The sequence below is a fragment of the Cydia strobilella genome, chromosome 18 (assembly GCF_947568885.1).
Source record: "Cydia strobilella chromosome 18, ilCydStro3.1, whole genome shotgun sequence".
Lineage (NCBI taxonomy): Eukaryota > Metazoa > Arthropoda > Insecta > Lepidoptera > Tortricidae > Cydia > Cydia strobilella.
In genome coordinates, this window is record NC_086058.1 from 12,908,668 (window position 1) to 12,924,480 (window position 15,813).

Below are 15,813 nucleotides of genomic sequence, written 5' to 3' on the forward strand. Positions count from 1 at the left end.
AGACCACTCAGGGTTGCACTAAAAACCGATAAAAGTATCAAACAAAAGATGTGTTTCTAAAATGGGTAAATACATTTACGTGAAAGAAGACAATATGAAACTGTGAGAATAGTATCTAATCGGTATTAAAAACTTGTTGCTAACTTTTATATATAAGAATAAGATAATTGCATTTACAACACTGCAATTCGTGCAACGGAATGCATTGCCACGTCTTGTCATGTGGAATTTCATGGACCAATAGCAGAGTAGCTTTCATTTTTGACGTTTTTGGATATTTTGATTTTGACGTGTACACTGTCGCGTTTGCCTTATTTACAACAATTGTAATTTACATAAATAAAATCGTTTATACACCAAAATGTCTAGCGGTCAATGGGAAGTTGTAGGTAAAAACAAGAAGTCTCAAAATGGGAAAGTAAAAATAATAAAGGAGGAGGAGAAGAAGCCGACTCGTAATGGTCCGAAGCCTGAAGACGTTGGTAAGTTGATTACCAAGATAACTTAAATTGTGCACGTTAGTAAAATAAGATTATAATTAATTTGTGTATAAATTGATTTTCAGCGCCACCGACTAAATCGTATTATGCCGGCATGGAGATCGATGACCCACAGGCTAACGGAAAGAAGGTCAGCAAAAACAAGAAGAAAGCTGAACCTCCCAAGCCGAAACCGCCGAAAACCATTGAAGGAGCATTTGAAGCTGTACGTATTTGTCGTATTACACAAGATTTCATTGTAAAAATGTGACATATTTCTAACGATTATTATCGCGGGAACAAAGGTACACTCATTAGATTCTAACGATAGTAATCTCATTTGACTAATTAATTTATAGTTTTCAAGTTCAAGGCATGTTTTCCACGTTGGCATATTGGCCCTATATAATATCTAGAATATGATATTTATTTACTTTTTAGGGTTCCGTACCCAAAGGGTAAAAACCCTATTACTAAGACTCCGCCGTCTCTCTGCTGTCCGTCTATCACCAGGCTGTATCTCATGAACCGTGATAGCAAGACAGTTGAAATTTTTACAGATGATGTATTTCTGTTGCCGCTATAACAACAAATACTAAAAACAGAATAAAATCAATATTTAAGTGGGGCTCCCATACAACAAACGCAAATTTTCTTGCCCTTTTTTTGCGTAATGGTATGGAACCCTCCGTGCGCGAGTCCGACTCGCACTTGGCCGGTTTTTTTTGTGGAACACCATTGAGGTTATTTGAAATCCTTTCACTTTTTATAAATTGCATTGTACATTAACAAGTTACTTCTTACTTCTGTTCTGTAACAGCATTGTGTTACTTAACTGCTACTGTTAAGTAACACAATGCTGTTACAGAATGCTCTCAATTATGTTTTATTCCTAAAGTATGTCAAGTGTCTAAGAAATAAATTATTTTACTAACACAACATTTTCACATACCTTTATGACTACAAACATTACCTATGAATGTTATCAGTTTAGAAATAACTAATACATGGACTGGTATGACTTTATTTACTTCAGTATAGATAAGACATTTTTTAAATTTCTTATTGGAAAAATGTTACACCACACATATTTTTCTTTGTATATCCTCTATCTACCCATACATCAAAACTGGCTAAGACCAATGCAACTTTGATTTAGCAAAATAAATATTCAAAATATAATAGATTGCGAGACCTTTTAATAGGCCTCCTGGCTAGAGGTTAAGAATTATACGTTTTTAGGGTTCCGTACCCAAAGGGTAAAAACGGGACCCTATTACTAAGACTCCACTGTCCGTCTATCTGTCACCAGGCTGTATCTCATGAACTGTGATATACAACAAACGTGGTTTTTTTTGCCGTTATTTGCGTAATGGTACGGAACACTTCGTGTGCGAGTCCGACTTGCACTTGGCCGGTTTTTCTTCTTTCTGTTCAGCCTTTGTTTTATCCTTTTGTGTAAAATACTGTGTCTTTTTCTTTAAGAAATAAATAGGTATATCTTATGTAATTTAATCTATGAAATATATCAGACAATTTTCAAAATAACTATTTCATAAAAATTATTGTAATAAACATGCATCATAATAAAAATAAAATATTCTATTCAAATATCACACCACATGAGTGTTTTTCGGTTTAGAAATTTCCTTTTATGAAAAGATTTAAGACTTACTTGTAAGACTTAGGACCCCAAATCTTTACCCTCGTGAAGTTGACCACCCCATTTCGTTTGCCCGCAAATGGCATATCTATATCGTTAGTTCATCGTTAGTTCACGTTTGTTCAGTAGGTAAAATCGTTAGGACCCGATTCCAAAATCGATTTTTTAAAAAAACAAAAGGGGGTGGCTGTCTTCACGCTAGCCACCCCAAACCACTTATTGTTAGTTTTTTTAGTCTAGATAGCAAGATATTCGTTAGTTCATGATTGTTCAGGCATTGGAATCGTTAGGACCCGATTCCTTCATTTTTTTTTATTTTTTTAAAGTGGGGTGGCTGTCTTCACGCTAACCACCCCACCCAGAAATTAGTCAAACTAACCATGTGAATCCATCGGGCGACGTTAGTTCACGTTTGTTCAGGCATTAAAATCGTTAGGATCTCAATAGATTTGCTATAAAAAAATAAAATCAAAAAATTCATATTGGCCGGCCGAGATAGTTCAGCAGGGGGGCGTAACAAGCAATCGACACAGATACTAACGATTCAATGCCCTAAATAAGCATCTATAGACGATATATAACCGATACAGTACGGTAACTTGCGGGTATTCAAAACAGATTAAAAGATTTTCGTGGTTTTATATTTTTTTTATTCTATGGTGGTGGCTGTCTTCACGCTAGCCACCCCAAACCACTTTTTGTTAGTTTTTTTGGTCTAGATAGCAAGATATTCGTTAGTTCGTGATTGTTCAGGCATTGGAATCGTTAGGATCCGATTCCTTCATTTTTTTTATTTCTCAAAGTGGGGTGGCTGTCTTCACGCTAACCACCCCACCCCGAAATCAGTCAAACTAACTATGTGAATCCATCGGGCGACGTTAGTTCACGTTTGTTCAGGCATTAAAATCGTTAGGATCTCAATAGATTTGCTATAAAAAAATAAAATCGGAAAATTCATATTGGCCGGCCGAGATAGTTCAGCAGGGGGGGCGTAACAAGCAATCGACACAGAAACTAATGATTCTATGCCCTAAGTAGGCATCTATAGACGATATATGTAACCGATACAGTACGGTAACTTGCGGGTATTCGAAACAGATTAAAAGATTTTCGTGGTTTTATATTTTTTTTATTCTATGGTGGTGGCTGACTTCACGCTAGCCACCCCAAACCATTTATTGTTAGTTTTTTTGGTCTAGATAGCAAGATATTCGTTAGTTCATGATTGTTCAGGCATTGGAATCGTTAGGACCCGATTCCTTCTTTTTTTTTAAAGTGGGGTGGCTGTCTTCACGCTAACCACCCCACCCCGAAATCAGTCAAACTAACCATGTGAATCCATCGGGCGACGTTAGTTCACGTTTGTTCAGACATTAAAATCGTTAGGATCTCAATAGATAAAAAAATAAAATCGAAAAATTCATATTTGCCGGCCGAGATAGTTCAGTAGGCAGGGTGTAACAAGCAATCGACACAGATACTAACGATTCTAAGCCCTACATAAGCCCCATATAACACCGACACAGTACGGTAATTTGGCGGCATTAAATAAGGTTAGACAGGCAATAATAAAATGCAAAAACTTTAACTTGTGCTCCTAAGTCGACGGCTGAAAAAAATACTCATAATCGGATCCTTACGATGCCACTTGCAGAATAACATCAGCCAACCATGCTGATTCAAGATAGGTAGGTCATTTGCGGGCGATCAAAGCAGATTTTGCGGAATAAAATAAAACTTAAATACTCGTATTTTAATAACCCAACTTATGTACCTAAGTTGACGGCTGAAAAAAATACTCAGAATCGGGTCCTTACGATGCCACTTGCAGAATATCATCAGCAGACTATGCTGATTCAAGATAGGTAGGTAATTTGCGGGCGATCAAAACAAATTTGCCGAAAAAAATAAAACTTGAAAATTTTAATAACCCAACTTATGCTCCTAAGTCGACGGCTGAAAAAAATACTCAGAATCGGGTCCTTACGATGCCACTTGCAGAATAACATCAGCCGACCATGCTGATTCAAGATAGGTAGGTCATTTGCGGGCGATCAAAGCAGATTTTGCGGAAAAAAATAAAACTTGAAAATTTGAATAACCCAACTTATGCTCCTAAGTCGACGCCTGAAAAAAAATACTAGAATCGGGTCCTTACGATGCCACTTGCAGAATAACATCAGCCGACCATGTTGATTCATGATAGGTCGGTCATTTGCGGGCGATCAAAACAGATTTTCCGGAAAAAAATAAAACTTGAAAATTTAAATAACCCAACTTAAGCTTTTAAGTCGACGGCTGAAAAAAATACTCAGAATCGGGTCCTTACGATGCCACTTGCAGAATAACATCAGCCGACCATGCTGATTCAAGATAGGTAGGTAATTTGCGGGCGATCAAAGCAGATTTTGCGGAAAAAAATAAATCTTAAATACTCGTATTTTAATAACCCAACTTATGTACCTAAGTCGACGGCTGAAAAAAATACTCAGAATCGGGTCCTTACGATGCCACTTGCAGAATAACATCAGCCGACCATGCTGATTCAAGATAGGTAGGTCATTTGCGGGCGATCAAAGCAGATTTTGCGGAAAAAAATAAAACTTAAATACTCGTATTTTAATAACCCAACTTATGTTCCTAAGTCGACGGCTGAAAAAAATACTCAGAATCGGGTCCTTACGATGCCACTTGCAGAATATCATCAGCAGACTATGCTGATTCAAGATAGGTAGGTCATTTGCGGGCGATCAAAGCAGATTTTGCGGAAAAAAAATAAAACTTGAAAATTTTAATAACCCAACTTATGCTCCTAAGTCGACGGCTGAAAAAAATACTCAGAATCGGGTCCTTACGATGCCACTTGCAGAATAACATCAGCCGACCATGCTGATTCAAGATAGGTAGGTCATTTGCGGGCGATCAAAGCAGATTTTGCGGAAAAAAATAAAACTTAAATACTCGTATTTTAATAACCCAACTTATGATCCTAAGTCGACGGCTGAAAAAAATACTCAGAATCGGGTCCTTACGATGCCACTTGCAGAATATCATCAGCAGACTATGCTGATTCAAGATAGGTAGGTCATTTGCGGGCGATCAAAGCAGATTTTGCGGAAAAAAATAAAACTTGAAAATTTTAATAACCCAACTTATGCTCCTAAGTCGACGGCTGAAAAAAATACTCAGAATCGGGTCCTTACGATGCCACTTGCAGAATAACATCAGCCGACCATGCTGATTCAAGATAGCTATGTCATTTGCGGGCGATCAAAGCAGATTTTTCGGAAAAAAATAAAACTTGAAAATTTAAATAACCCAACTTAAGCTTTTAAGCCAACGGCTGAAAAAATACTTAGAATCGGGTCCTTACGATGCCACTTGCAGAATAACATCAGCCGACCATGCTGAATCAAGATAGGTAGGTCATTTGCGGGCGATCAAAGCAGATTTTGCAGAAAAAAATAAAACTTAAATACTCGTATTTTAATAACCCAACTTATGTTCCTAAGTCGACGGCTGAAAAAAATACTCAGAATCGGGTCCTTACGATGCCACTTGCAGAATATCATCAGCAGACTATGCTGATTCAAGATAGGTAGGTCATTTGCGGGCGATCAAAGCAGATTTTGCGGAAAAAAATAAAACTTGAAAATTTTAATAACCCAACTAATGGTCCTAAGTCGACGGCTGAAAAAAATACTCAGAATCGGGTCCTTACGATGCCACTTGCAGAATATCATCAGCAGACTATGCTGATTCAAGATAGGTAGGTCATTTGCGAGCGATCAAAGCAGATTTTGCGGAAAAAAATAAAACTTGAAAATTTTAATAACCCAACTAATGTTCCTAAGTCGACGGCTGAAAAAAATACTCGGAATCGGGTCCTTACGATGCCCCTTACAGAATAACATCAGCAGACCATGCTGATTCAAGATAGATAGGTCAATTGTGAGCGTTAAAAGCAGATAATTTGAAAATTTGCATAACCCAACTTATGCTCCTAAGTCGACGGCTGAAAAATATACTCAGAATCGGGTCCTTACGATGCCACTTGCAGAATAACATCAGCCGACCATGCTGATTCAAGATAGGTAGGTCATTTGCGGGCGATCAAAACAGATTTTCCGGAAAAAAATAAAACTTGAAAATTTAAATAACCCAAATTATGCTCCTAAGTCGACGGCTGAAAAAAATACTCTGAATCGGGTCCTTACGATGCCACTCGCAGAAAAACATCAGCCGACCATGCTGATTCAAGATAGGTAGGTTATTTGCGGGCGTTCAAAGCAGATTTTGCGGAAAAAATAAAACTTGAAAATTTGAATAACCCAACTTATGCTCCTAAGTCGACGGCTGAAAAAAATACTCAGAATCGGGTCCTTACGATGCCACTTGCAGAATAACATCAGCCAACCATGCTGATTCAAGATAGGTAGGTCATTTGCGGGCGATCAAAGCAGATTTTGCGGAAAAAAATATAACTTGATAATTTAAATAACCCAACTTAAGCTTTTAAGTCGACGGCTGAAAAAAATACTCTGAATCGGGTCCTTACGATGCCACTTGCACAATAACATCAGCCGACCATGCTGATTCAAGATAGGTAGGTAATTTGCGGGCGATCAAAGCAGATTTTGCGGAAAAAAATTAAACTTGAAAATTTGAATAACCCAACTAATGCTCCTAAGTCGACGGCTGAAAAAAATACTCGGAATCGGGTCCTTACGATGCCCCTTACAGAATAACATCAGCAGACCATGCTGATTCAAGATAGATAGGTCAATTGTGAGCTTTAAAAGCAGATAAGCCGGAAAAAAAAATTGAAAATTTGCATAACCCAACTTATGCTCCTAAGTCGACGGCTGAAAAATATACTCAGAATCGGGTCCTTACGATGCCACTTGCAGAATAACATCAGCCGACCATGCTGATTCAAGATAGGTAGGTCATTTGCGGGCGATCAAAACAGATTTTCCGGAAAAAAATAAAACTTGAAAATTTAAATAACCCAAATTATGCTCCTAAGTCGACGGCTGAAAAAAATACTCTGAATCGGGTCCTTACGATGCCACTCGCAGAAAAACATCAGCCGACCATGCTGATTCAAGATAGGTAGGTTATTTGCGGGCGTTCAAAGCAGATTTTGCGGAAAAAATAAAACTTGAAAATTTGAATAACCCAACTTATGCTCCTAAGTCGACGGCTGAAAAAAATACTCAGAATCGGGTCCTTACGATGCCACTTGCAGAATAACATCAGCCAACCATGCTGATTCAAGATGGGTAGGTCATTTGCGGGCGATCAAAGCAGATTTTGCGGAAAAAAATAAAACTTGATAATTTAAATAACCCAAGTTAAGCTTTTAAGTCGACGGCTGAAAAAAATACTCTGAATCGGGTCCTTACGATGCCACTTGCAGAATAACATCAGCCGACCATGCTGATTCAAGATAGGTAGGTAATTTGCGGGCGATCAAAACAGATTTTGCGGAAAAAAATTAAACTTGAAAATTTGAATAACCCAACTAATGCTCCTAAGTCGACGGCTGAAAAAAATACTCTGAATCGGGTCCTTACGATGCCCTTACAGAAACATATCAGCAGACCATGGTGATTCAAGATAGATAGGTCAGTTGCGGGCGTTAAAAGCAGATAAGCCGGAAAAAAATAAAACTTGAAAATTTGAATAACCCAACTTATGCTCCTAAGTCGACGGCTGAAAAATATACTCAGAATCGGGTCCTTACGATGCCACTTGCAGAATAACATCAGCCGACCATGATGATTCAAGAGAGGTGGGTCATTTGAGGGCGATCAAAGCAGATTTTGCGGAAAAAAATAAAACTTGAAAATTTAAAGACCCCACCTTAAGCTTTTAAGTCGACGGCTGAAAAAAAATACTCAGAATCCGGTCCTTACGATGCCACTTGCAGAATAACATCAGCCGACCATGCTGATTCAAGATAGGTAGGTCATTTGCGGGCGATCAAAACAGATTTTCCGGAAAAAAATAAAACTTGAAAATTTAAATAACCCAACTTATGCTCCTAAGTCGACGGCTGAAAAAAATACTTTGAATCGGGTCCTTACGTTGCCCCTTACAGAATAACATCAGCAGACCATGCTGATTCAAGATAGATAGCTCATTTGCGGGCGATCAAAACAGATTTTCCGGAAAAAAATAAAACTTGAAAATTTAAATAACCCAACTTAAGCTTTTAAGTCGACGGCTGAAAAAAATACTCAGAATCGGGTCCTTACGATGCCACTTGCAGAATAACATCAGCAGACCATGCTGATGCAAGATAGGTAGGTCATTTGCGGGCGATCTAAGCAGATTTTGCGGAAAAAAATATAACTTGAAAATTTGAATAACCCAACTTATGCTCCTAAGTCAACGGCTGAAAAAAATACTCAGAATCGGGTCCTTACGATGCCACTTGCAGAATAACATCAGCCGACCCTGCTGATTCAAGATAGGTAGGTAATTTGCGGGCGATCAAAGCAGATTTTGCGGGAAAAAATAAACTTGAAAATTTGAATAACCCAACTTATGTAGGTTTAAACAATATAAAATGCATTATGAAATGTGTTCGTAATGGATAGTTAAATAAATAAAAACTTATTCTAAATACTAACTAAATATAATTTGTAAATGTTGATGGTAAGTATCGCAGGCGGGGACCGCGAGTGTGGAGTCGATTTCGCTGATTAGCGAACTAGACTCCACATTCGCGTTCGCGGCTTCGCGCCCCGATTCCCGCACGAGTGTGGAGGGGGCTTAGTATATAAGTGGATCAGTCATGGATTCTCTTTGCTCGTACAAGACAGTCTTAAGCCACTCGTGTGTGGAGGGCGCTTTATACATGTGCGGTGGGGGGAATGGACCGAACGGGACAGTCTTATACTAGAAGACGCTTTCTCTGCTACACCTACTGAAAGATACTTGAAGATACATGTATCTTTCAGTAGGAGTATGGTGCACATAGTATGGTTTATAGTGGGTAACAAATAAAGCCCATCACAGATACGGCATCTGCCGATATCTTTTAAGACCCCTCCACACTCGTGGGCGAATCGCGGAGCTAAGCCGCGAACGCGAGAGTAGAGTCGAGTTCGCTGATCTGCGAAATCGACCACACTCGCGTTCGCGGCTTCGCTCCGCGAGGCATCTGCAGATGAATTGCGATGTATTGGTCTGTATATTTCGTTTCTCTCACAATTTGCAAAGTGTTGCTTCCCAGCGAAATCTTGGTGTCGTTATAGCTGATAACTTAAAATGGAAGGAACACATTTTGGGTTTTACCAAAAAGGCTAACTCTGTTTTATATATGATTCAGAAAGCTTTCCGTTATATGGATATAGTTATTTGTTATACAAGGGTGCATAGTTGTATTTTACCCGCGAGTGTGGAATTGATACACGAGCAAGCGAAATGATTCTATAGTTGAACCACGAGCGTAGCGAGTGGTTCTAAAATAGAATCCTGAGCGTAGCGAGTGTTTCAACACACGAGAAGTAAAATACATCTGCACCCGTGTGTAACACAAAACTTTTCCCCTCACTATAGCGAGGAAAGTGCAACATCCACAGGCGTTAGATCATCTTCGTCACTGGAATCGCTTTTTTTTACGATAATACGATATTATAACAGAAAACTCCGGAAGTTGTGCATTTTTACGTGTCGTAGCCGGTGAGAAAAATTTTGTTGACAATGCTGACATTTCTGACGATGCGTTTTGAAATTGCATCGACTCAACTTGTGCGTTCAGAATTACATTCAACATCATTTAAAAAACAAATGTTTCTTATGGAATTTAAGGTTTATGACTTAAAATCATTAAATAAAGCCAAATTTGGTATTTTTTATTAAATTTTCAAACCATTTATTTAATGATAATTAATATCGAACGAACCATTATTATGAGCGTTTTACGTTTTGTTATCTGTCAAAAGCTACTTAAACCACAGAACTAGGATGACATAAGCATAAATTTTAGGACTGTGACTTAAACACGCTCCATCCAAGGTCAAATTACTTTCCCCACTAGTGGATAAAATGCGTTTTTCCCCGCTTGTTTTAAAGGATAAAAGACGGCTTTCCGAGCTAGTGAGGGGAAAAGAATATTTTCATTAAACTCTATATAACATACGTAAGACCCTTATTGGAATATGCCTTCCAAATTTGGAATCCATATTTCCGAAAGGACATCAACCTTATTGAAAGAGTGCAAAGAAGAGCAACAAAACTGGTGCCATCTCTTCGCAACCGATCTTACGAAGATAGGTTAAAGGAATTGGGCCTGACAACCTTGGAGCAGCGAAGGCAACGTGGTGACTTAATAGAAACATACAAAATACTCACAGGACACTACAACGTACCCGGGTTAAGTGACATTTTCACTCGGAATATGAATGACAGACTGAGAGGACATTCTTTGAAGCTGGCACGGACGCAGAGTAGTAGCAACCCAAGACGACACTTCCTGTCTAACCGTGTAGTGAAAGTGTGGAACAGTTTGCCCGAATCCGTAATCAGTGCGCCTTCAGTGAACTCCTTTAAAAACAGACTCGTCAAACATTTTACGAATGGACAAAACACAAGTGATAGGACATTGATATGTACGTATCAGCTATTTTAAGCTGCGTGTGCATTCGTATATAGTAATAATAATAATAATGTAGGTGCTAAACAGAGAGCGATATATATTTTGGTAAAATTTCCAATCTATATATATAGGTATATTACGCGAGGCCGATTTTTGTTCATCCCATCAGATCTACAGTTATGGTCCGATTTTGATAAATGATATGTCATTAGATTCGTCTCATGCTACAGCATTTTTTGATTTTTTTCCGAAAAAGTACTAAAAAGTTAATTTGAAAAAATGTACCACGTGACCTTTGTTCTGACTTGAGATTGAAATGAACTCAAACCTATATCCAATGTATGTAAGGTATCCAATCCATTCAAATATTTGTTTTGAGACTGTAACATGCATACACCACACTAAAAATTATATTAAAACACCATAAAATTTTATTATTGTGTTTGACAACATGTCAGACATGTGTTATCCACATCGTACTCATCAAAATGACACATGTTTATTTTATTGTTGCTTTGGCCCATAGAAGGTAGGATCCTATAGAAGTGGCTTGCGCCCGTGAGGGACAGAATTTGTAGCCCACCAGCCCACCATAAACCATACAAATCGGTGGGGAAAAGCAGCTATATTTACTTCAAAAAGCACGTACGGCGAGGTTTGTTCTTATGAGGATGTTAAATGATGTCGGATCTTTAATGTAAACGGTCAGCCAATGGGGTTGGCAACTGTCAAAGGTTTGCAGAGATGGCGCCATCATAGCTTGCCCCTTTTTCTATAAGATTTGGCTTAAAGGGCATTAAAAAAACAAAAATTTGACACAATTCTAGGGATTGACAGGGCAAGCTATGCTGGCGCCCTCTGTTAATTATTTCGAGCGGCCAACCCCATTTTCCGCATCGGTCCGCGCCCTTGGTGCAGTGCGGCGTATGTGCGATCGTGTGTAAAATCCGTAACAGACTACCGCACCGCACCGCGATCTTGGTGCGCCACACCCATAAGTGAGAGCGAGAAAGAGAATATCTCGAAAAGCCGTATTGGTGCGGTCAAAATATCTCTTTCTCGCTCTAACTTATAGCTGCGTCCTTAACGTATGTACAGTGACAACCTTGCACACTATCGATACGTGCGCCGCACCGCACCAACGCTGCAGTGAGTTGTGGTAGTCTCTAACGGCTTTTACGATAGTCTGTTAAATACGGCTATAATATTTATTTCTCGCTCTAACTTATAGCTGCGTCCTTAACGTACGTACGGTGACCACCTTGCGCACTATCGATACGTGCGCCGCATCGCACCAAGGTCGCGGTGAGGTGTGGTAGTCTCTAACGGCTTTTAAGATAGTCTGTTAAATACGGCTATAAAGCGGCTAACACATTACCGCACCGCACCGCAACAGCGAGAAAGAGATATTGCTTTCTCGCTCTTACTTATGGGTGCGTCACACAATGACCAGTGCGGTGCGGTAATGTGTTAGGCGCTTAAGGTGGGCTGCCGTACGCAGAGAGCGAGAAAGAGATATTTTGACGGTACCAAGGTCGCGGTCCAGTCGTTGTACATACTTTGAAAAACGTAAATAAAAAAAAAACTAAATTAGGTTCAAGGGCCTGACACTCTTTGATAGAGAAAGATAGTCTTATTGCGATTCCTATAAGAGGAAATAGAAAATAGTGCCACGCTTTATCTTTATCACCGCACGGGCATTTTTTCATGGTCGGGTTTGCTATGATGGCATAACCCGACCATGAAAAAATGCCGAATGAAATGGAGGCGATGGCGAAATACCGAAATTTATAACAGTGAAAGAGAAAAAACCGGCCAAGTGCGAGTCGGACTCGCCCACCGAGGGTTCCGTACTTTTTAGTATTTGTTGTTATAGCGGCAACATAAATACATCATCTGTGAAAATTCAACTGTCTAGCTATCATGGTTCGTGAGATACAGCCTGGTGACAGACAGACGGACAGCGGAGTCTTAGTAATAGGGTCCCGTTATTACCCTTTGGGTACGGAACCCTAAAAAGGATTATGCTGCCATACATGAAACTGTCAATACATGAATATGTCTTTCTCTTACCCCTGGTCGCTCGGTTTCATGTCCATAACTACGTGTATATACTATGTCTATTATTAGGTCAGAGGGTCTACCGCGAAAACCGAATTTCGCAAATTGCGGGGATCTTTCTCTTTTACTCCAATGAAGGCGTAATTATAGTGACAGAGAAAGATGCCCGCAATTTGAACTTCGATTTTCGCGGTATAGCCCAGACACGGAATGTCACGGAATGTTTGTAAAATGTTTGTGTCTCATGAATAATAGGAAAAAGAGAATTAAATATGAATTATACTCTAGCCCTATGAAATTTTAGGCATGAGAGCTAAATGACAAGAAGGCATCCTATCCAAGAAATCTTGATTTACCGTATCATATCGCGGTCGCGTATCATGATTTTTAGTTTAGAAAGATGCGAAAAGATAGACAATAATTATGTCTTTTTTGCATCAAAACTAACGATCACAAAACATGCTGGTAGGTGCTACGCGACCGAAATATAATACGCTAAAATTATACAAACGTGTCGCCATTTTATAAGAAACTAGCTTTTGCCCGCGACTTCGTCTGCGTGGAATAAGTAATTTGGGTATCTTAATTCTTAAACAAATCTGCTTTTTAATCCATCCTTTTTTCACCCCCAAATTGGCCCACACTATACATTTCCAGAATTCCTTTCAACCCTGAATACAGAAACAAAAGGCGCAAAGATATAATAGGTATTCAAACCGTTCAAAGGAAACACGTATTTTCATCTAGATTTTTTGTCTTCTTGGGCCCATTTTTGTACAACAGGTTAAATGTAAAACTAGACCTATACCCACTTAGCTATGCTTGTTGTAAGAATACTCTACGACGCGCCCTTCAAAATATGACGTACGATGATACAGAGAACCTACTAATAGTCGTAACATGATTGTGTACTTTGAAATTTAATACTTAAGACCCATTTTGTTAAGGTGATAAGACTTCTATTGTGTAAGTACTACTATTAATTTATAATTAAGTGAATAATTAAAAATTGATTAATTTTGTCCTCCGCTGCCTGAAACACAGGAACTCCTAGTTCAGGCATTCGTAAACCACTTTCCTCTACTAACAACTCTTAGTCTTAAAGATGAACCTCTGTACAATACTTTTTTCAATAAATTATTTGTTTGTTTGTTTGTTTGTTATTTCCACCCCATTTTTTACACCCTTAAGGGATGATTTCGGGGATAAAAGTTATTTTATATCATTTCCCACAGCTCAAACTATCCCCATACCAAGTTTCATCTAAATCGGTTGAGCGGTTATTGATTCCCCATACAAATTTCCACCCCCCTTTTCACCCCCTTGAGGGCTGACTTCTGGGATAAAATGTATCCTATGTCCTTCCCCGGGACTCAAACTATCTGTATACCAAATTTCAACTAAATCGGTTAAGCGGTTTAAGCGTAAAGAGGTAACACACAGACAGACAGACAGACAGACTTTCGCATATAAATGAATAATAAAATATTATAAAATATTACTAGCTTTTGCCTGCGACTTCGTCTGCGTGGAATTAGTAATTTGGGTACCTTAATTCTTATTTGCTTTTTAATCCATCCTTTTTTTACCCCCAAATTGGTCCACACTATACATTTCCACCCCATTTTTTACACCCTTAAGGGATGATTTCGTGGATAAAAGTTATTCTATATCCTTTCCCACAGCTCAATCTATCCCCATACCAAGTTTCATCTAAATCGGTTCAGCGGTTGATTCCCCATACAAATTTCCACCCCCCTTTTCACCCCCTTGAGGGGTAAATTCTGGGGTAAAAGTATCATATGTCCTTCCCCAGGACTCAAACTATCTGTATACCAAATTTCATCTAAATCGATTCAGCGGTTTAAGCGTGAAGAGGGAACACACAGACAGACAGACAGACTTTCGCATTTATAATATTAGTATGGATACAGTAAAATATATAGTAATAATATAGTTATATAGTATATAGTATGGATAATTATGTATAAGATTTCATATTCTGTGGGTATAGTCAGCATCAAATAGATAGTGACAGCCAGTGATTCATCTGAAGACGTCACATTTCCTGATTTCATTAAGCGTTCAGTCTTAGGCTGCCTGTCCACAGGAGCGGAGCGAGGTGGCGGAGCGATGAGCGAGGAAAAATCTCCGCTCTGAAATTTTAATGAAATTCTATTGCTGGATTTTTTCCTCGATTACCGCTCCGCTCCAGTGGACAGGCAACCTAACTTTTAGAACCATACTCTAGCGCAACGGGTCTCTAGTTTTAACATATAGTTGTTCAAGCAAATCTTGTCAGTAGAAAAAGGCGCCAAATTCAAATTTTCTTTGGTACGATATCAATTCGCGCCTACATTTTTAAAATTTGCCGCCTTTCTCTACTGACAAGATTTGCTTGACCAGCTATATTTAACTTACTTAAAGTGACAAGTGTTTATTATTCTATAATTTTATTGTAGTACTAAAAAAATTAATTCTAATTATGACAATAGAACATAATTAGTTATTTACCTATTTTGTTTCACTTTATTTATCATTCAATACATTTAATTTTTTTATGCCTTTAGTCCTAATCATCTGCACTTTCAATCCGGAGGTCGCGGGTTCAAACCCCGGCTCGTACCAATGAGTTTTTCAGAACTTATGTACGAAATATCCTTTGATATTTACCAGTCGCTTTTCGCTGAAGGAACACATCGTGAGGAAACCGGACTAATCCTAACAAGGCCTAGTTCCCCCTCTGGGTTGGAAGGTCAGATGGCAGTCGCTTTCGTAAAAACTAGTGCCTACGTCAATTCTTAGGATTAGTTGTCAAGCGGACCCCAGGCTCCCATGAGCCGTGGCAAAATGGCGGGATAACGCGAGGAAGATGATAAGTTCTAATCATCTGCGCACCACAGTTTGCTCCTCTCTCCAATTCCCTGAAATGTTGGTGCCTTATACATAAAGCCCCAAACAACTGCTTTATTTGATCACTGGTTCATCCGGCACTGATA

At 38.9% G+C, this 15,813-nt stretch overlaps 1 protein-coding gene across 1 annotated transcript in view; it reads left to right on the forward strand.

Moving 5' to 3' along the window:
• Window positions 1–263: 263 nt before the first annotated feature.
• LOC134749559 (transmembrane protein 214) overlaps window positions 264–15,813 on the forward strand; it is a 34,872-nt gene continuing 19,322 nt past the window's right edge. Inside the window, exons 1-2 of the mRNA XM_063684549.1 lie at window positions 264–482; window positions 566–705. Coding sequence (XP_063540619.1) covers window positions 362–482; window positions 566–705 — 261 coding nt within the window. The 5' untranslated portion in view covers window positions 264–361. The remainder of the gene's footprint in view (window positions 483–565; window positions 706–15,813) is intronic.